Genomic DNA, 20,800 nt, shown 5'->3' with positions numbered 1-20,800 from the left:
GAGGAATAAGCGAAAACGTTAAGCTGTGTAATTGTACGTCGTTTATCTCACTTACAAAATCTATCCCATTAAATAATTTTCAGAACTTCTATATATATATATGCAAGGGTGCTGGAACAATTTTTATAGTGGGGGTGCTGAGAGCCTTTGAACCAAAGTGTAAATCCTGTATATAATGGAAACCACTTCAAGCCAGGGAGGTGGCAGCACCCCCAGTACTCCCAGTTCCAGCACCTATGTATATGTATACAGCCAAGTCTCCTGGAAATGCAATGCTGTACTGCAAGTTTCATAATAGACCAATCAGTCTAACTAGCTAATTGTGATAATTGGATTTTTGATATAGTTGTCTTCTCTATTAGATGTTCCTTCTTCTGGCTCATTTTCTCAAGCCAAGTTTCTCAAAGTAATTTGCTAAATTAGAATTAGCCTGCTATGATCTGGGGTTCTCTTTTATTATTTTTCTTCTTATTTCTGCTTAGGAAGAGTGAAAATCTCATTTAGAAATTCTTGGCTTCTTTCTATTGATCTCTAAGGGTTAGGTTAGCATTTATTTTTTCAGTAGCAGCAGTCTGAGTGCCATAATTGAAGGTGGCTTATTTAATTTGTGTTTAGACGTTCTGTGTTCAATGCACCTCGCTGCCATGGTGATAGATGTTATAATAAATTATTTGTAATCATTGGCTGACATTTGTGTGTTGTTTTCGGAGCACGTACACATGTGTTGCTATTTCTTTGTATTTGTTCAAATAGCCACTTTATATTTGAACTTCTAATATTTACTGCTATTATCAGTCTCTCATTTCAGGATTAATTTTGGCTTTGTTCTGCTGAGTCCTGGTTTATCTTTTATATCTCATTTTAATCTGTTGTAGGCATGTTTGCATCACAGTACTTTTTCAATTAGAGCCCTGCATTTCCTTTGTGACTTTGCAAAACTGGAAGCCTGTTTTAATTAACCTAATTCTGTAGCTGATTATTCTACTGGTAGAATGGATTTTGTGTTATATGTATGAGAAATACAGCAAACCTATCTGAAATAGTATCTCAGTTCTTCACATGAAGCTTGATTCACTGCTGCTAGTTCAGGGGATGAAGTACATTGCACACAGACCCTGAGTTATCTAGGACTGGTACCCTCAGAAGATTGTGTGTTTACATGTCTTCCCCCTTCAGAGGTTCAGCTTGATCAGGACAGCTTTCAATTCCAGCTCAGTCGCTGAAGGAAGTTGCCATGGAGGCTCCCAGGGGAATATCAGCCCTTCCCTGCACCCTGGCCATGCTCCCTCCCTGGCTAGTGTAACCCATTTTTGGTACCATGCTAGCCAGGTTTGGACCCCACAGCAGAGTTGCTGTTGCAATCATCTTACCCCACCACCTTCTCATTCCAGGTAGACTTTCCTCATGCGGGAGCCCCGTATTATGTCAGAAAAGTTTATATAACTCAAAGAGAAACAATACCATTGGGTTTTAATTTAATGTTGTGAGGCTCAAGTGATTTTTTGCATATTAAAAAAAGTTTTAAACCAATAAAATCTGCAATTGGCTGCAGAATTTCAAGAACTTAATTTGGTTCATAAATCAATTTACAAAAGATTATTGCTCTAGACATGTAAAGGGACTGATACTTTGATATACCGCATATACAGTGTATTGTACAGTCTAACTATGGAACTAGAAAAGCAGCAAACAATCCTGTGGCACCTTATAGACTTATAGACATGCATCCGACGAAGTGGGTATTCACCCACAAAAGCTCATGCTCCAAAAAGTCTGTTAGTCTATAAGGTGCCACAGGACTCTTTGCTGCTTTTACAGATCCAGACTAACACAGCTTGTCATAAACAGATAGCTAAGGGTTAATGTCTCTTTCACCTGAAGCACCTGACCAGAGGACCAATCAGGAAACCGGATTTTTTTCAACTTTGGGTGGAGGGAATTGAGTGTCTAAGTCTTTTGTGAGTCTGCCTGCTTTCTCTGAGCTTTGGAGAAGTACTTTCTACTTTCTAGTCTTCTGTTTCTAAGTGTAAGGACAAAGAGATCAGATAGTAAGTTCTATGGTTTCTTTTCTTTGGTATTTGCATGAATATAAGTGCTGGAGTGCTTTGATTTGTCTTCTTTTTGAATAAGGCTGTTTATTCAATATTCTTTTAAGCAATTGACCCTGTATTGTATCATCTTAATACAGAGAGACATTTGGATGTATTTTTCTTTCTTTTTATATAAAGCTTTCTTTTAAGATCTGTTGGAGTTTTTCTTTACTTCAGGGAAATTGAGTCTGTACTCACCAGGGAATTGGTGGGAGGAAGAAGTCAAGGGGAGATCTGTGTGTTGGATTGCTAGCCTGATTTTGCATTCCCTCTGGGGGAATAGGAAAGTACTTTTTGTTTTCAGGATTGGGAACAGAGAGGGGGAGTCTCTCTGTGTAGTTTCACAGAGCTTGTGTCTGTGTATCTCTCCAGGAGCACCTGGAGGGGGGAAGGGAAAAAGGATTATTTCCCTTGGTTGTGAGACTCAAGGGATTTGGGTCTTGGGGTCCCCAGGGAAGGTTTTTCAGAGGGACCAGAGTGCCCCAAAACACTCTAATTTTTTGGGTGGTGGCAGCAGGTACCAGGTCCAGGCTGGTGGCTAAGCTTGGAGGTTTTCATGCTAACCCCCATATTTTGGACGCTAAGGTCCAAATCTGGGACTAAGGTTATAACACGGCTACTCCTCTGATATGTGGAACTAGAAGTTTAATATTATGCATGTAATTCCAAAACAAAATGGAAGAATGCAGCAAGGTTTGGGCTAGAATGCTGTAGACATTTGTGTGTTCTGATTTTTTCATGAACTGAAGGAAAAGTTTAAATCCATCTCACTATTTGCTTGTAAAGTGTAGCTGATGGTTTAAACCCCAAACTGAACCCTGTCACTTATGTCCAATTAGATCACATCAGTTGCCTATCATCGGGACTGGAAGTCTGAAGACAATCATAGGGGAAGGCATGATAAAAATTTCAAAATTATAAATGTGGTTTGAAACATCTAAACCATCTTTGTAAACTAAACTAAGCTTCCTATTTTTAATGCTACTTTGTATTTGGAAATGGAGGCGAATCCATGATTCTGTAGAAAATTAAAGATAACATGAGTGCCCACTACTCTGCTCCACAGTGTCCCTAAGTCTTATGTTTGTTTAGTCTACTTTGGAACCCAGAGTTCAACTTCTTTGCTGTTGTGGCAGATCGGTTAATATGATGTTGAGGGTGGAACAAACAATCCATACATTCAGGTTCAGAGAGTTGATCCATTTTGTAGCCATAATCCAAAAAACAAAAGACTTTTCACAGCCAGAGCCTTGTCTTGATGGATCTGGTTCCATGCTTACTCCAACCCAGTGAGACAGTGACTCCCGTAACACTCTTTTTATAAAGAGCAATTAACCCAAACTGAGCTCAGCTCTCTTCCCTCCTGGCTGAATTCTTTGGTGAAGGCAAATCCCTAGGGGGAAATGCTGGGAGTTTTGGTACTTACTTCAGTTGAAACCTATTGAAGATTCTCTGCTCCAGGAAAGGGCTTTCTTTAATCACCTCCCTTCCAACTGTTGAGCAGTCGATACATCAGGTTACAGCTCTCAGTAAAGTTTATTCAGGTGCATAAAGTCAGTGATTCTTACTGCCAAAATATGCCAAGTTACAGCTATTTTTATGTAACCCTTCTGCCCCTCTGAGTTGGCAGCAACAAGGGCCGGGTTCAGTATCCAGGGGTTCCGTTTCAGTAACACAATGCATAACCGGCTCGAGCCCCCACCCAGTGACCTGGGAAACTCACGTACCACACCCCCCTGGGCGCCTCTAGGAGGCAATACTTCCCCTCTCGCAAGCACGGAGTCTGAGTGTAGCAAAATCTTTTTAATAAAGGAAGGAATCAATGCGGCATCCCATTGGAGAAACACCACAAACAGGGTTATAACACAAACCATAAACAAAAACCCACCTCCAAGTACGTTTGGCACTGTCCTTTTTCCCCTTAGGGTTTTAAGTCCAATCACCCCAAAGTCCAACAACCCAAAAGTCTCTGGTCAGTGCCACCCCAGAGTTCGAGAGTTTATCTGTAGAGGTCCCTCCCCCCAGCCTGGGTAGAAAGGGGCACCTTACGTGGTCCGGGGCCAACTGCCCTGCCTCTCCATGGGTTCTGCTTCTGCCTTCTCCACGAACTGCTCCGCTTTACCAGCTGCTCCACTCTGCTCCTCCAGCCGTCCTCAGAAACTGCTCTGCTCCACCAGCTGCTCTGCTCCATGAGCTGCTCTGCAAACTGCTCGGCTCCGCTCGCTCTGTGGGCCGCTCCACCCGTCCCACAGCTACTCCACTCTGCCAGCCGCTCTGCTGCCACCAGCTGTCCCGTGATCCGCTCCAGCCGTCCCCGCAACTGCTCCACTCCACCAGCTGCTCTGTTCCACAGTATAACTTCAGGCTCCTCCACTAGTTAGCACAGTACTCAGTGCTCTCAGCTCAGTTATTTCAGCTCTTTGGTGATTTCAACTCTTAGTGATCTCAGCTCTTAGTGGGGGAGCCCCAGTGCTAGTGCACCATTAGCCCAAAGTGAGTTCAGCTCAGTAACCAGTATTTAGATTCTTGAGGGAATAAAAAAAATCAACTCTGACATTCCACAGTGGAGAGAGGAGGGGGTGGAACTGGTGCTTCTGGCTCCACAAGGAGACTGCACCACCAGGCACAGATAACTGTCCCCAACCTCTCTCAATTCACTGGGTTTTGGAACCCATGTCCCTTGTCTAGCAAGTACCACCCAACTGAGGGTGAGTCATTTGTCACCAAGCAGTCCCACAGCTCAGCAGTCTGGGATAGGGTAGGTGTGCCTATGCAAATACACTCTCTGAAATTCTTTCCACCAGATGTCAGGGTAGAGCTTATCCTGACTCTGCTTACATTTAGAGCACAAAAATGGTGAAATCAGTGTTCTCTCTCCACCTGCACAGATACTCTTGGGTGATGGTTTTTCCTGTCACCATCTTACCTATAGTAAAGTATGGCAGTGCAGGACTGGTCAGTCCTTGAGCCTGATATCAGGTGATGAGCTCAACTTCATCTCCTGTTTGCTTCTCTAAATCTTCCTCTAAGATTTTTGTTCTTTTCTGATAATTCCTTGTAGTTCCTCCATTATCCTTCCCCCAGTCCAACCCCATTTCCTCTCTAGGTATCTAGTTCAGTTTCCCTGTGTACCTCTGGACCCGTATTTCTGCTCTTTAAGTATCTTCATTTCCATCAACATGACTGAAACACATTAGAAATCCCTCCATATCTTATAGCACATAATTACTGTAGAACCAAATCCTCCCCCAATGCACATCTTTACTACATTGGCTGAGCTCTTGAAATTGCCTTGGAAGCTAGGGGCGAAAAAATCCACCCATCACACCATCCGGCAGCCATGAAGCCACTCCATTGCTGATAGTCCAGCATCATGGCTGGAGTAGCCTCCATGGAGAATGCAAAGTGTTGATAAACGTTGATAAATGCAAAGTAATGCACATTGGAAAACATAATCCCAACTATACATATAAAATAATGGGGTCTAAATTAGCTGTTACCACCAAGAAAGAGATCTTGGAGTCACTGTGGATAGTTCTATGAAAATATCCGTTCAATATGCAGCAGCAGTCAAAAAAACTAACACAATGTTAGGAACCATTAGGAAAGGGATAGATAATAAGACAGAAAATATCATGGTGCCACTATACAAATCCATGGTATGCCCACACCTTAAATACTGGGAGCAATTCTGTTCACCCCGTCTCGAAAAAGATATATTAGAATTGGAAAAGGTACAGAAAAGGGCAGCAAAAATAATTATGGGTATGGAACAGCTACTGTATGAGGGGAGATTAAAAAGACTGGGATTTGTCAGCTTGGAAAAGAGATGACTAAGTGAGGATATGATAGAGGTCTACAAAAACGTGACTGGTGTGGAGAAAGTGAATAAGGAAGTATTATTTACTCCTTCACATAACACAAAAAACAGGGGTCACCCAAGGAAATTAATAGGCAGCAGGTTTAAAACAAAAGGAAGGGCTTCTTCACACAGTGCACAGTCAACCTGTAGAACTCATTGCCAGGGGATGTTGTGAAAATGAAAACTATAGTGGGGTTCAAAAGAGAACTAGATAAGTATCTGGAGCATAGTCTATGAATAGCTATTAGCCAAGATGGTCAGAGATGCAACCCTTGCTCTGAGTGTCCCGAGCCTCTGATTGCCAGAGGCTGGGAGTGAACAACAGGGGATAGATCACTCAATGATTGTTGGTTCTGTTTATTCCCTTGAAACATCTGGCATTGGCCACTGTTATAAGACAGGATACAGGGCTAGATGGACCATTGGTCTGACCCAGTATGGCCCCTTTTATGTGCTTAAATCACCTCCGTAGACGGGGAAGTTTGGTGGACCTACATAGTGTCAAAGGCACTGGTCTCACCCTCAAATCCTTGCTGCACAGAGGGGTGTTTTGGGAGTAGGACCCTACAACTCCTGCTCCCATCCCAGCACAATAGTTCTGCCCTGATTCTGTTGCAGGTAGGGCCCTCCCTATTAAAGAGGGGTCATGTATTCAGAGTGGAAATACACTACTCTGTAAAACCATTGTTGAACTTGATTCTGCCCTCCCCTAAGTTGATAAGAAGGCAGACAATGATCACATCAATAGTTCAATGTAGAGAAAGATGGTAAGTCTCCTTTGCTGATACTCAAAGATACAGATAGCAAAACAGACTTCTAAATACTACCAGGCCAGGTCTGCTTTCTGCTGGCATAAATCCAGAGTAATTCATCATCAAACATACATAGTCTAATAAGGATCATTGTGCCAGCCAGAGTAATCATGGTTGATGGCATCACACCAGAAGTCATGTAGTGAAGTTCCCAGATCTGGCTCAATCCTGCAAATCCAGGAAACTCAGGGAAAGCCTGTGAACAGTGCCTGGTCTGGTCAGGATGTCATGTCCACCTCTTTATACATCAATGGAAAGTTTGAGAGCATGATGTGCTGGGCTGGTTTTGTCCATCCTGGGTGAAATGGCTGAAGAGCAAGTAGTGCTGCTTTTGAATATAATGAGCAAATAAAGGAAGGCCACATCCTTGGGAGATGGTGACATTTTGCATGTAGTCAAACCACTTTATGCTCAGGATTTGGCTCTCACAGTGATTTCACAGAGTAATTCCATTGACTTGAAATGAGCAACCCCTGATCTGTACCAGTGAACTGGGAGCAGAACATATCCGTAGGTGTGAGTGAAACATACTTACATGAGAACTGAAGGTAAAATGCCTCTCTTTTACCCCACTGCAAGAGTCAACTTTATCCATTTCAGTGAATGCTACCATGGACTGTCTCCATAAGGAGGTAATAGGAAGCAGAGATATCAAACATACTGATTCTAAAGTGTAGAGGAGGATCTGGAATTTGACTCTGCTACTCTGATCACTGGATCCTTGATAGCTGCCATGATGATGATGATGATGATTTAGGTAGCTGGGTGCCTCAAAAAAATGTGAAGCCTTCAATTCAGATTCTTTTAAAACATTAGGCTTGCATGGAGGAAAATGAATGAAAAACAATAGTGGAGAGGGTCAGATGGCTATGGCTATGTTGAATGCTGTAAATGCGAAAAAGTTTGTGAGTATGAGGTGAATGTATGCATCCATGGTAAGAATGTTTTAGACCATGGAAAACAACCCAGAAGAAAGAAGATATTTCATGGGTAGGTGAAAAAGAGAGTGAATGAGGCAAGTATTTAGTCAGTGCTGCTCTGTGAAAGTAGATCCTGGACAAAAATGGTCCTAGGTGTTTTTTTAAGATGCAGTATGGAAGGAAAGTGCAGGAAATCAACAAGGATACTATGATAGGGTGTTAGTGTGTGCCAGCCCAGACCCTGCAATATGTTAAGCACCGTCGCATCCCTTTAAAGTTCGTGGGAATTGACAGTGTGTGAAGGGGGTCATTCACTGCTGGTGCTGCCTGGTGACTGGATGTTGCATAGCAGCTCTTTCCCTTCTGTCTGCTGATGATGGCCACATGGCCTCTATGGTGACCAGCCTCTTCCTATGACTTGGCCTTCCAGCCAGGTCACTTTAAAATCATTCTTCTTCTGAGGTAGTCCATGAACAAAAAGCAAAGGGAATTAATGCAAATAAACTAAGTTAATAGGAAACGGAGGGGAATGATTTCTGCTTAGAGTGCTTCAAAATCTAGGCCACCCTTCCCTCAGGGAGGAGCCTTCATGGAGTGGTCATCTGAGAGGCTCCTGCCTTCAGTCAGCACTTTCCTCAGGAGCTGAGGACCTTTCTCTCTTCTGGTCTACCAACGAGTGACCTGCTCTGCTACCCTTTTAAGCTCCTCTTCCAAACTTTACGTGTCTTGCAGATGGGGGGGGGGTGGAGTTACCTGAGCCCAGAGCAGCTCCTTAACCCTTCATTGTCCAGTGCAGGGTTTGTATACCCCATCACACAGTGCTAAACAATTTTCAGGATCTAGCCCTTAGAAAAAGTGATGGGAAAAATAGATGCTAAGGGCCAGGTTTTCAAAACACTTTAGTGCAGTTCCATATGTGTAACAATGGCAGTTGCTAAGTGCTGGACACTTGAAAATCTGGCCCTAAACAGTTCAGGGTGTACAGGGTTTGTTCCCTCCTGGCTCCCTTGAGGGTGCAAGACACCAGAAACCATGGGGAGGAGCACAGAAGAGAGAGGGTCATTTTCAAAATTTACAAATGTGTGTTTAAGCCCTTGCATGCCTAGTGCTAGATAAATAATTTAAAAAAAACATGGAATGCTGGGTTTGTGATGATAAAAAGGTGTGCAGGATAGAAGTTGTGATACAGTCAAAGTGATTACAGTGTAAAGAATGGCCAAAGTAGGGACTGTGTCTTAAAGCCTGAGAGAAAGGGGAGAATCACACTTGTACAAAATGGAACTCCTTTGCATTGCAATGTATTGTACATAATTTTCCATATACAACTGTGTTTGACATTTAGACATTTTCAGTAAAAGTGTCTTAGTGTGATGATTAACAATCTGAGTACATTTATTTTTTTCTCATATGCCTCTGTACTACAGGATGGAAAAAGGCAGTTGGTGAGCTGGGATTTGGACACCACCTGGGCAGATTTCATCCAGTTTTACATTCAGATAGGTGGAGAGAGCTCTTCATGCAATAAACCAGACAACAGAGAGGAAGGTGTGCTTTTGCAGTACAGCAACAATGGAGGTATTAATTGGCACCTACTAGCAGAAATGTACTTCTCTGACTTCAGCAAACCTAGGTAAGGCATTAGTTCAAACTAAAGCCATATCATATCAGACTATTAAAAAAATCTCTCTCTTTGTTTATTAAAAGGCAAAACAAAAACATTGCAAGGCATAATGCTTAAAATCCATTACAAGGAAACTCTTCCAGGCTTCAGTAGTAAAGTACTATGACTAGGAATGGAGAAAATTTAATAAAGCTAGACCTTAAAGAAAAACTGTAGTGAAAAATTAAAGTGTCCAGTTAGTCAATACAATGTGCAACATGACCAAATCACTAATAGATATACAAAATTAACAGGAAAATATAAAACTTGCCCAAAATGAGGTGCAGAAATTTGTTGTTTCCTTTTATCTCTGGTTTCAGCTCTGAGAACTATGTATTGATATTACATGTAAAAAAGTACATTAAAAGAACATTAAGGATGCAAAGTTAAACTCTCCAAAATTAGGAAATGCCAGAATTAAGGTTGCTTTAATTCATCTATCTATCTTAGATACTTATGTGGCTTCTATTACCGTAATAACTCTTCACAGGCTTTAATGTATTTAGTTTCACAACACCCTTGGTGAGGTAGGTAAATACAATTATTCCATTTTTACAGGTGGGAAACTGAGGAACAGAAGAACTGAGGGTAAAATTTTCAAAAGGACCTAAGTAACTTAGGACTGGAACTGGTCAAGAATTTTTTGTCAGAATCATTTTCCCATGAAAAATGCCCTTTTTGCAAAATTGAAAATTTCCATTGGAAAATTTTTCATTTTCCATAGAAAATGTCAAAATGATAGCTCCCCAGCTGCCTGCCTGGAAGGCTCTTATCAAAGCCTTCCAGAAGCACTACGAGGCTGAGTGCCATAACTCTGCCTCTCTGGCTCTGAGAGACGGTGGTAAGAGTTGGAAAGGCTGAGTGCTTCATGCGCTCTGCTTCTTTGGCTATGGAGCTGGAGAGTAGCTGACCACCCTGGCTTGTCTGCCAGTCCGGCAGCTTGGCTGGGAGGCTTTTGTCAATTTCACTACAGTGAAAACAAGAGCAATCAAAGTGGGCAACAAGGAAGCCAAAAATTCCCATGCAAAATGTCACCATTTTGACTTTATGTCGTGATTCAGGGTGAAAATATTTTTTAAAAATGCAAAATTTTGCATGGGAAGGGGTTTCCATTTCCCACCCAGCTGTGCTTAGGTTTCAAGCTCTGGAGGGGAATGTGCTCTAGTAGTTACATGCACTTCTGCCCCTGTATTGTCTCCTCCATTCCATCTGTTGCCTTCTGACCCAGTCACCTCCTATCTCTTTCTGCTCCAGTCTCCCATCCTCATTCTGTCCCTGTCCACCACCCCCTGAACCTTTACATTCATGTCAGATCTTGTTTCTGGTGCCACAGCAGCTCATAGCAGGCAGGAGGAGCAGTTGCAAGGAAAGCCTGGTTGGCACATACTCAGTGCAGAGGGAATGTACAGAGAATTTAGCTGCCAGCCTCTTGCAAACGTCTACTGAGCACATTTGAATGGTGACTTTCAAAGTGTTACAAATCAGCAAAATTTAGCTGGATTTTCAAACATCCCTCTGATTCTTGGCTTCTCTGGCTTGTTGACAAATTTCAGGTTCCTGCTCCAAAGCATGGAGGTGCTCGAGCTGCTCATTGAAATAGTTATAAAGATATTTAACATATGCAAAAATGTATTTCCCTAACCTCATTCTCAGAAATGTCTGAACCATTTTTGCTGAAATTTTCCCTAAAATGTTCAGTTTGAGGGAATCACCCAGCATGGAAAATTTCAGTCTGAATGGTTAAAGTTTAGCAAAGTTATATGCACCTGAGAATTGGATCTTATAATGAAAAATGCAGGGCAACCTTAACTATAGGCATCACAACCAGCTCTGCCTGTAATGTTAACAAATAGTTAATATAGAAGAATAGATGAACTGCCATTTATAGCAGTACGTTACTCTGATAACCCTATTTAGGTCACATGACATCAAGTATTATTGTTTTATTACTTATTTTACTGATATTTATACCTGCTATCACCATAGAAGTTAGGGGCTTACTAATAAAAGAGACACAACAAATTACAGAACACACACAGTGGGTAATGTATGGGAGGATTTCCTGAGTTGCCAAAAGAGAGACCATTAAAACTTATGTATTTCTAATTTAGATTGCAATCAATATGTCAAAAATAACTCACAACACAGGAGTCATTCCTTTAATATGTGCTAAACAAAGAACATTTGAAAATCAATGAAGAACCAGCCAAAATGTGTATCCTAATTAATTAGTTCAAAGTATGACATTGTTTGGACTAAAATAGTCTCTGTTTACACATCAGACATACTTCTAATATGTCCAAGTCAACGGTACTGAATTAAGTTTATTCAAGTAGGACATAAAATAACTCTTTGTGATACTGTTATTCTTATTCCTAGACTTATCAGAAAGCTACTTGGCCTAAGGATGTCACCAAAAAGGGAATGCCTAATTTGCTGGAATCGTCTTCTGATATTGCTATGGAGAATTTTGTGAAACAGAGTCCTGCTTTCAGTGATAGCTTTCTAGATTATTGTTATTTATTGTTTTTATTACAGTAGCTTCTTACAAGCCCTCCTGAGATCAAGGCCCCAGTGCGCTAAGCAAGACAGATAAAGGATGTATCATTATCCTCATTTTACAGATCAGGAGCTGATTTCCAAGGATTTGGAAGATTTCTAAGGATTGCCACCTGTAAAACAGATTTTACCTTTTCTGGCCTCCACTCTCTGTTCTACAATGTTTCATATGTCTCTTTAAGAACTGAGTGTTCTATATAGTTCTGCTAAAATCTTGTCTTTTAGATTTGTCTATCTTGAGCTTCCTGCTGCTGCAAAGACTCCTTGTACTAGATTTCGCTGGTGGCAGCCAGTATTTTCAGGGGAAGGCTATGACCAGTGGGCCATTGATGATATCATCATTTTGTCAGAAAAGCAGAAGCAGATCATTCCTGTCATTAACCCAACATTACCACAGGTAATAAGCAATGCCGGTAAATAGGTACCTCAAGGAAGCAGGAGCTTTAATAGAGTTTTCTTTGAATTTGCTGACTGCTTTTAAAGAAAACTGAAGTATTTGTAGGTATATCCTTGTCTGTCTAGGCATTTGTATCACCCTAATCATAATAGATGTGGAGCACCTAATCCTGGTGCTAAGTGATTGACATGCGTAACTCCCCGTTCGAGATAGAAAAGAGTGTTTAAAAGTTTCTTCATTGCGTGGTGGTGATGTTTGATGTCTCTTTCATTTCTGCCAGAATTTTTATGAGAAGCCAGCATTTGATTACCCCATGAACCAGCTCAGTGTGTGGCTGATGTTGGCTAATGAAGGGATGACCAAAAATGAAAGTTTCTGTTCTGCCACTCCATCAGCAATGATATTTGGTAAATCAGATGGAGATCGATTTGCTGTGACTCGGGATTTAACACTGAAACCTGGATATGTCCTGCAGTTCAAGGTATTATTTTATTTCAGATCTCTCCAGTTCAGGTTGAGGTGTAGAGCATTGATCCTGCAACCCTTTCTCATGTAAATATTTCTTATTCACCCAAGCAATCATAGTGATCTTAACAGGACGGCTCATATGAGTAAGAACTACTTGTGAGATTAAAGATTGTAAAACATTCTTCCCATTTCTGTCTGCGTAAAAGATGCAGAGGACATAAATATGTTGTCATTCTCTATTAACTAAGACCCTGCTTTCTGAAACAAAAGGATAACAACCATAGAACAGGAAAGCTTTGTTTATTTCACCAAAATAAATTTAAAAAACATGTTATATTTTTAATAAGCCTCTAAAATGTCATTATATTCCACTCAGTATCAGGAAATGCTACTGCAATGGGGTGTAGGGTGTGGAGAGAGACTGTATCCCATTTGGGACCCAGTGACTACAAAGCTTCCATGTGGCATGAGTACATTTTTTTATACTTGAAAGTATTTAAGAATTTACAAGCTATTCTATACTCCAATATGGATTTTTCAAATAATTAACTTTTATTGTGGCAGTGAATATAGGCTCCAATTAGCATTCTCTTCTTTAAAGGGCTTACAAAATTTTCTTTGCTGTGACAATATATCAGAATATAAATTCAAAAGGAAGCGTATTTGCTTTAACAAGCTGTTGTTTCTGAACCCTAATCAAAATTTTATTGAGTTTATAATGAAATCCCATTGGTGAATTCTGGGGGTCGGTTGCAATGCAATTTTAATGAGCTAGCCACAAATACATAGTCCTTACATAATTGGTGGATACAGATACTGAAAAATTTACAAACAGAATTATTAAAGAGATCGGATGTTTACAGGCAGCTTTTCAATATAATTCCCACAGTTATATAAATATAGGCTGACCAGATAGCAAGTGTGAGAAGTCGGGACAGGGAATGGGGGGTAATAGGACCCTATATAAGAAAAAGCCCCAAATATTGGGACTGTCCCTATAAAATCGGGACATCTGGTCCCCCTGTATAAATAGGAAGTTGGCTAGAATAAGGGAATTTGTAAAATAATCTTATTCCATTTAGAAGTTATGCTGGTAAAATACTATACCAGCTGAGGACTACAGTATATTACATAAATCAGTGTTCATTGTGTTGTGCCTAAGACTGTTTTGCAAAACAAAAAACACTTAACTATGTAAATGCTATTTCACCAGAAATATATGCTAATCACATTTTGACACTTTTTCTACTCGAGTGACAAAATCATTGTTCTGTAGGTGTTATAGTCAGTAGGAATCCAAGCATGATGTATAGTGTAAAAGCAGACATTTTAAAAATGCTTTCCATTCTTGAAACTTTTAGCAAAGTAACAAACAAAAAAATTATCTATTGAAGCAATGATAACTCTTTTTTGTGTATATAGATTTAGGGTCTCAAGTTAGGACGGTACTTGAGCGTGTGTTTAAGTCTCTCTCTGTTCAGGAATCCACTTAAGCAGGTGATTAACTTCAACCTGCTTATGTTCCATTGCCATTCGTAACTTTAATTATATGTTTAAGTGCTTTCCTAAATCAGGTCCTAAATGTTGTGTTTTACACAGTATTAAAATTAACCATAGAAGTTACTCATGCTCTTTTTGTTATAAGGGAAATAGAGACAGTGATTTTAACTGTCTGTATCACTTCCAGTCCAAAAGTTATTGATATTATAGGTAAAACTATACGTCTTCCCCTCATGCTTAATAATTATACATCCTTGTGAAACAGTTGAATGATTTCTGCTTAGCATAATTCAACCTCTTTTTCTTTTTAGATTTAGTGTTTCTTGCTCTAACAAAAATTGGATACCTATTCTCTCCATTTGCCATCACCTATGAATGGTCGGGATAGAATTAGTGAGATAATGAAATATCTTATTTGGGCATAATTCCCTTATTGCATGAGCATATAGAATATAATAGAGAACAATATCCCTTATATAGAATTCTATATAGGATGGTTCACAAATCTACAGAAGGGATGGCATTTTCTGTTTTGTAGGCCCTAGAGTAATTTCTACAGGACCTTATTAATGTTATCCCTGTTAAATTTTATAGGACTTTTCTATATGTTAAAAATGGCAAAGTTTCACAGAATTTTTTTCTTGCCATGAATAATTTAACTAGCTATAGCAAGGAACTCCTCTTCTTGAGAACTCCTTTGTGGCGAAAGGGCCTTCTGCTCCATCACTGGCATATTCTAGAGGGCTTCTGCCCTCCACTTATTATTTTGGAAGGACAGGTGAGATTCACACAACACCTTCCTTCCTATCCCTGACTGACCTCCAGAATGAAATTCCTCTCCATTAGTTCCCCAACATCCCCATTGCCAATGTATTGCACAGGCTTTACAGAGGAGGTACTTCATAAAACAAGGGAGTGTTCTTTGTAACTGAGGCACCTGGAGAACTTGTGGCGTTTCCATTGTTATACCAGTGTAGGGGATAATTTTTCCTAGTAAACCCAAGCACAGTCACATTTATCGTAATTTGTCATAAATGTTTTGGCATTGTTTTACAAATATGTCATAGTAATGTAGAATTTCTACAGGTCAATAATGGAAGCTAATACCAGTTTTTCTAATATTATACTTGTAATAATTTGAAAAAACTCAAAGTGGTAGTTGAAGTTTGTCTAATGTACGTTCTTATTTCATGTGAGCTGGTGGCACTGTTTGAATTTAATCAAGATGCGTATATATTGGGGACTAATCCTGCACCTCTTGCTCACATACATAATCCAACTGGAATCGATGGACTAAATTGTGGTATGTGGCCACATCCCTAAGCATTGGGTTGTATTTGGAACGTTGGGAGAGATTGTGTCTTAGGGGACACAGATCTTCCTGGTGATTCCAGGAGAGCAGGTGGAATGTGCAGGCTGCATTATCCCACAGTATATTCCCCTCTCTGTGGCCAGCTATGCACAGAGATAATGACAATCTTAGCCTCTTGCATAGGATAAGGAAGGTTCCTTGCACCTTTCCCACCTATCCACTTGCACAAGGGTCATGGACAATCAGGCCTGAGATGATTCATTTGAATAAGAGATCCAGAATAGGACCTTTTATGAAGAAGAAGGATATAGTGAATTTCAGTGTGCATTCTTTTCTATTCTGTACAGGTTCTTATACCAATTCTTGCAATTTGATTGCAAATCTCATGATATTTGCTGGTGTTCTTTCAACTCCATCAACTGGAGTCACGCGTTTATGTAAAAATATTATGATTTTTAAACCAATCTCCTAATTTTTTGGAGCCTCACTCATGATTTTTGAACATTTGGGATTGGCAATATTGTTGTTCTGCCTTCATCATCATAGTATATGTAATATTCTTCTCCATAATACTCTTCAGCCTGACAGTGCTACAACTTGTTTAAGGACTTCTGTGCACCTTTGTTTTCATTTATGAAGAGAGGACTAGAACACAAACAACAGAATACTTGTTCAATAGTAGTTGGGGTCTGTGTCCTTTATTGCAGAAATACAAGTACAGTGTTATACCTAATATGTTTTATGTGCATAAAATCCTCTTTGAAGCATCACATTTTATGTGCCCAGCAACCTCAACAAAGATGCAGCAAGGATTTTTATTGAGGAATGCCAAATAGATCCCAAAACGTAATGGTCTCTGATTGTCTTTGGGTTTCCATATTTCATAGGAACTCTGCCTCACAAATTTTAAAATTACAGATTAGGTGCAGCTGATAATCAGAAACAAAACTGCAGGTCTCTACACCTCATCAGCTCTACTCTGCTTTTATCATATTTCTTACAGCTGAACATCGGTTGCACTAATCAGTACAGTAGTTCTGCTCCAGTTCTCCTTCAGTATTCCCATGATGCTGGCCTGTTCTGGTCACTTGTGAAAGAGGGCTGTTATCCTGCATCTCCTGGAATCAAAGGATGTGAAGGAAGTTCCCGGGAGTTGAGTGAGCCGTCCATGTATTACACAGGAGACTTTGAGGAGTGGACAAGAATTACTATTATCATTCCAAGATCTCTTGCAGCCAGGTACTGTAGGTCTTTAATTCTGTGCATTATATTATGCAGTAGAACCTCAGAGTTATGAACACCTCGGGAATGGAGGTTGTTCGTAACTCTGAAATGTTTGTAAATATGAACAAAATGTTATTCTTTCAAAAGTTTACAACCCAACATTGATTTAATACAGCTTTGAAACTTTACTATGCAGAAGAAAAATGCTGCTTTTAATCATCTTAAGGTAAATGAAACGAGCACAGAAAGCGCTTTCTTACCTTGTCAAATCTTTTTTTTAAACATTCTCTTTATTTTTGTAGCAGTTTACATTTAACACAGTACTGTACAGTATTCGCTTTTTGGGGACATGGGAGGGTGTCTCTGCTGCCTGATTGTGTACTTCCGGTTCCAAATGAGGTGTGTGGTTGACTTATCAGTTGTAACTCTGGTGTTTGTAACTGAGGTTCTACTGTACATGTGAATCTGACTTCTGTACTTTGAGCCAATACTAGTAAGATTTAGCAAATTACAAACCAAACTACATGGTCCAGAAGGAATATATTTCTTTCTCATATGAAACAGGGAAAAGCTTTTCATTTTAAAGGTGTCAGAACAGTCTATAAAATTAAATTACAAGGCAACAGGCAACAATAATAAAAAAATCACATTTTAATTTGACATAAATCTTTTTATAATAAAGCTACCTTTCTTAATGCTTATCAATTAGATCAGCAACGCCAGCAAGAGTGGTAGGTCATAGGAATCAAATAAGCTGTCTCAACAGGATTAGTCATGCAAACAGTTGCTACTGGATGACGAAAAAACAGAAGGGTATTTGAGCTGCTATGTAATGTGTCATGTCATCGGATAATGATAAACATTATAAAGACTCCGCTATGGAGTAGTGCCAATCAGTCAAATTGTATTCACAGCCAGAAAACCCCAAAACAAAAGAGGTAACTTTATCAGATGGCTTTAAGTCTACGTTATAGTCCATTGCAAATGCAGGTGAAAATCAGTGCTCTTAGATTTTTCAGTAACTCCTATCAGTCACACTACCCACACATAAACTTGATGAGTGATCTATATAAATGAGAAAACCTCAAAGGTTTGGATAGATTCTAACAAGCCCAAAAAGAGAGAGCCTTGTCTGAATCCTACTTGAACTTATTTGAATTTTCTCATTTCCATTTCCAGCCTTCCCACATCCTCAGATAAAAACTCTGAAGTCTGGCATATCCCTAGTTCTCCACATAGAAATATCCCTCCTGCTTCTCTCCAAAGCTACCATGCAATTATACACCTGTCTGTCCATATACCACCCACCGATTGAGATCATCTGCTCTCTTGTCTCTCTCTCAATGCAGCCATACTATTGCTATCTGCAGTTTTTTGCCCTGTCAGACTGCCAGTCACTCCTTATGCTTCTCCCACTGCAAAGATTTACTGTATATGGCATGGCATGTAGCAGAGGGAGTCTGTGTCATTACTGTGAGGAGTTGAATTATCAGTGTGTACCGTAACAAGTTTTTTCAGTAATTAGCCAAGAAAACCAGGTGCCAAGCCACACAAATCTGACACTAACTGATCTGATTTACCCAAAACAAGCAGTACAGAATCAGTAGCAGCAATCTGTTTGGAATTATGTTCAGTAGCATGATCAGAAAAAAAACAGCACAACTGAAAGAAAAAAGTTACCAACAGTGTCTTAAATTCAGCAGATTAGCATTACGGATAGGACAGTATAATGTGGTTCCTAAAGTGTCAACATTGCATTGGTTTTGTACCATTTGGGAATTCGTGCTTCTGGGGTTATTTCTGGAATATGCTGTGTGGTTAGTTGGTGGAATATGATTGAGAGCTGATGTAACGTTCGTGGGAGACGACGGGCCTACCCAGGGTGCTCTGCAAGAACGAGGCCCACACACACTGTGAGTTATTGGCTTTAATGAAGGCAAAGTGACACACCCACAACGGGGACTCCGGGCGTTGCTGTCACGGAGGCGGGGAACCCAGCACACCGAAGCTCAGCTCGGCCTGGGTCAGAGTCCAAGGGCGGGACCGGGAGCATACAGCTATATGTACACAATACAAAAGCAACTCATACATATGCAAAAAGGGACTTCCCACAGGCTATGTCCGCCCCTTGGCCAAAGGCCAGGGACTTTCCACGGGCGGTGTACGCCCTTTGGCCTAAGGCCATGCAAACTGGTTTCAACCAGTTAAAAGCAAGTTATAACTGGCATGCCGTGTCCTACAATGACCGGCCGCTTAGCAAGCAGGGGCTTTCCACAAGGCCGCCGAGAAAGCGGAAATACTCTAACTAGGCCGTGACACAGTCTTCCACAGTCCCCTACAGCTGACAATTAAATTAATATATGTCCCTTGTTCCTCCCTCAGATACCATGGTCAAGGATAGTAGGAAAAAATAGATACATTAGAAAGGGTAAAAAGGTTAATGCACTGAAGTGGGAAATTAGATCTTGAGTCAGTTCCTAGCTCTGCCACAGACTTCCTGTGTGATCTTGGGTAAATCAGTTAACCTCTGATCCCTGTGGACATTACTCACAGCTTACCTGTCCTTTCCAAGCCAACTTCCAATCCTATAGGTGAGTCAGGAACTTGTAATGGTTTACATGATGAGCACATTTTGGATGTTAGAATTACCTGGGTCCAGCATCAGACAGGAGACAAACCAATCTGGAAACCTTCCTGATCCTTTAACTAGCAGCTATAAAACCACTGACAAGGTAAATTCCCAGATGTCATCCTCCTATAAATTGATCATTATTATAAGGATTAAAAGAAAATTTATGTTTCTATATAGACACCTTTTTCATTGACAAATTTCTTGAGCAATGGGCCAGACCCTGAGCTGGTGAAATTAGTATAGGTCCACTGAAGTTAATGGAAGTATGCAAATTTTCATTGATTGAGGATTTGGCCAATTGTTTTTAAGGAATAGTTTTTTGGCCATAATATGATCTAGGACTAAGACACTTACTATTCTGTTTAGGTGCACTAAGTACTTTGATTCGTTACCTACAATTATTTGCAGATATTAACTAATTCTTGTAATAACTGAATCTTCATTTCTTTAAGCATTTTACACATAAATACATTGTACCATCAGTTACATTCTGCATCCTTGTCAATACTAGATTCTTTTATTAAGCACTGTAACAAATGGGTTTCAAGAATTTCAAAACTTAACTACCTGCACAGCAGTGTCTAAAGCTATTTGCAGAACTAAAAGGAGACAAATCACAAAGAGTGCCTCTATTCAGTTCACTCCAGCCTACTGATAAGGCACATCAGGCACAGTGCTCCAGATTGGGCATTGTGCTGCCAGAGAAATAAAGGAGGTCATAATACATAGAAGAAACTGTCTGGAAGGAAAATCCAGAAGGAAATTTCACAAAAATATAAGGATGTAAAGAAAATGGTCAGTGTTTTCCAAGCACGTGTTTGTGTCTCATTTATAAAGGCTATTCTAGCAAAGCTTCTTTTAGTTTTCAGCATGAGATAGTAGATGAAATACAAAAGGGATATTAAAGTAATCAGCAGTAATGCTGTGCCTTTGGTTATCATTTCTTCACAGTAAGACTAGATTCCGCTGGATCCAGGAGAGCAGTTCTCACAAGAATGTGCCCTCTTTTGGCTTAGATGGGGTTTACATCTCAGAGCCTTGTCCCAGTTACTGCAGTGGTCATGGGGACTGTGTCTCTGGAGTCTGTTTCTGTGACTTGGGCTATACAGGTAAGGCTACATTATTTATATAATGACTGCTGTAAGCTGAACTAATGTTTAAAATGTATCATCTCATTATATTCTCTGCTATAGAGGGAAAACATGATGTCATAAATTTCACAACTCTGGAGTGAGAATCTTTTTTTTTTTTAATTCCGTAAAAGCTCATTTCATGAGCTAGTAAATCCAACAGTGCCAAAATGGAACATTACAAAAGCACATATACTAGTGATGTTTTCTGACCATTACGACCTTTGAATGTTG

General features: G+C 40.1%; 1 protein-coding gene across 4 annotated transcripts in view; it reads left to right on the top strand.

Annotated features, from left to right (window-relative positions):
- RELN (reelin) overlaps positions 1–20,800 on the top strand; it is a 480,031-nt gene that overhangs the window by 360,937 nt on the left and 98,294 nt on the right. For all 4 annotated transcript variants that reach the window (XM_050925235.1, XM_050925228.1, XM_050925256.1 and 1 more), the window contains exons 25-29: positions 9,109–9,314; positions 12,129–12,300; positions 12,581–12,781; positions 16,584–16,819; positions 20,388–20,545. In XM_050925235.1, coding sequence (XP_050781192.1) covers positions 9,109–9,314; positions 12,129–12,300; positions 12,581–12,781; positions 16,584–16,819; positions 20,388–20,545 — 973 coding nt within the window. The remainder of the gene's footprint in view (positions 1–9,108; positions 9,315–12,128; positions 12,301–12,580; positions 12,782–16,583; positions 16,820–20,387; positions 20,546–20,800) is intronic.

This window comes from Gopherus flavomarginatus, chromosome 1, assembly GCF_025201925.1.
Source record: "Gopherus flavomarginatus isolate rGopFla2 chromosome 1, rGopFla2.mat.asm, whole genome shotgun sequence".
Lineage (NCBI taxonomy): Eukaryota > Metazoa > Chordata > Testudines > Testudinidae > Gopherus > Gopherus flavomarginatus.
Note: the sequence above shows the minus strand (reverse complement) of the source record. Positions and strands in the feature narration are given on the sequence as shown.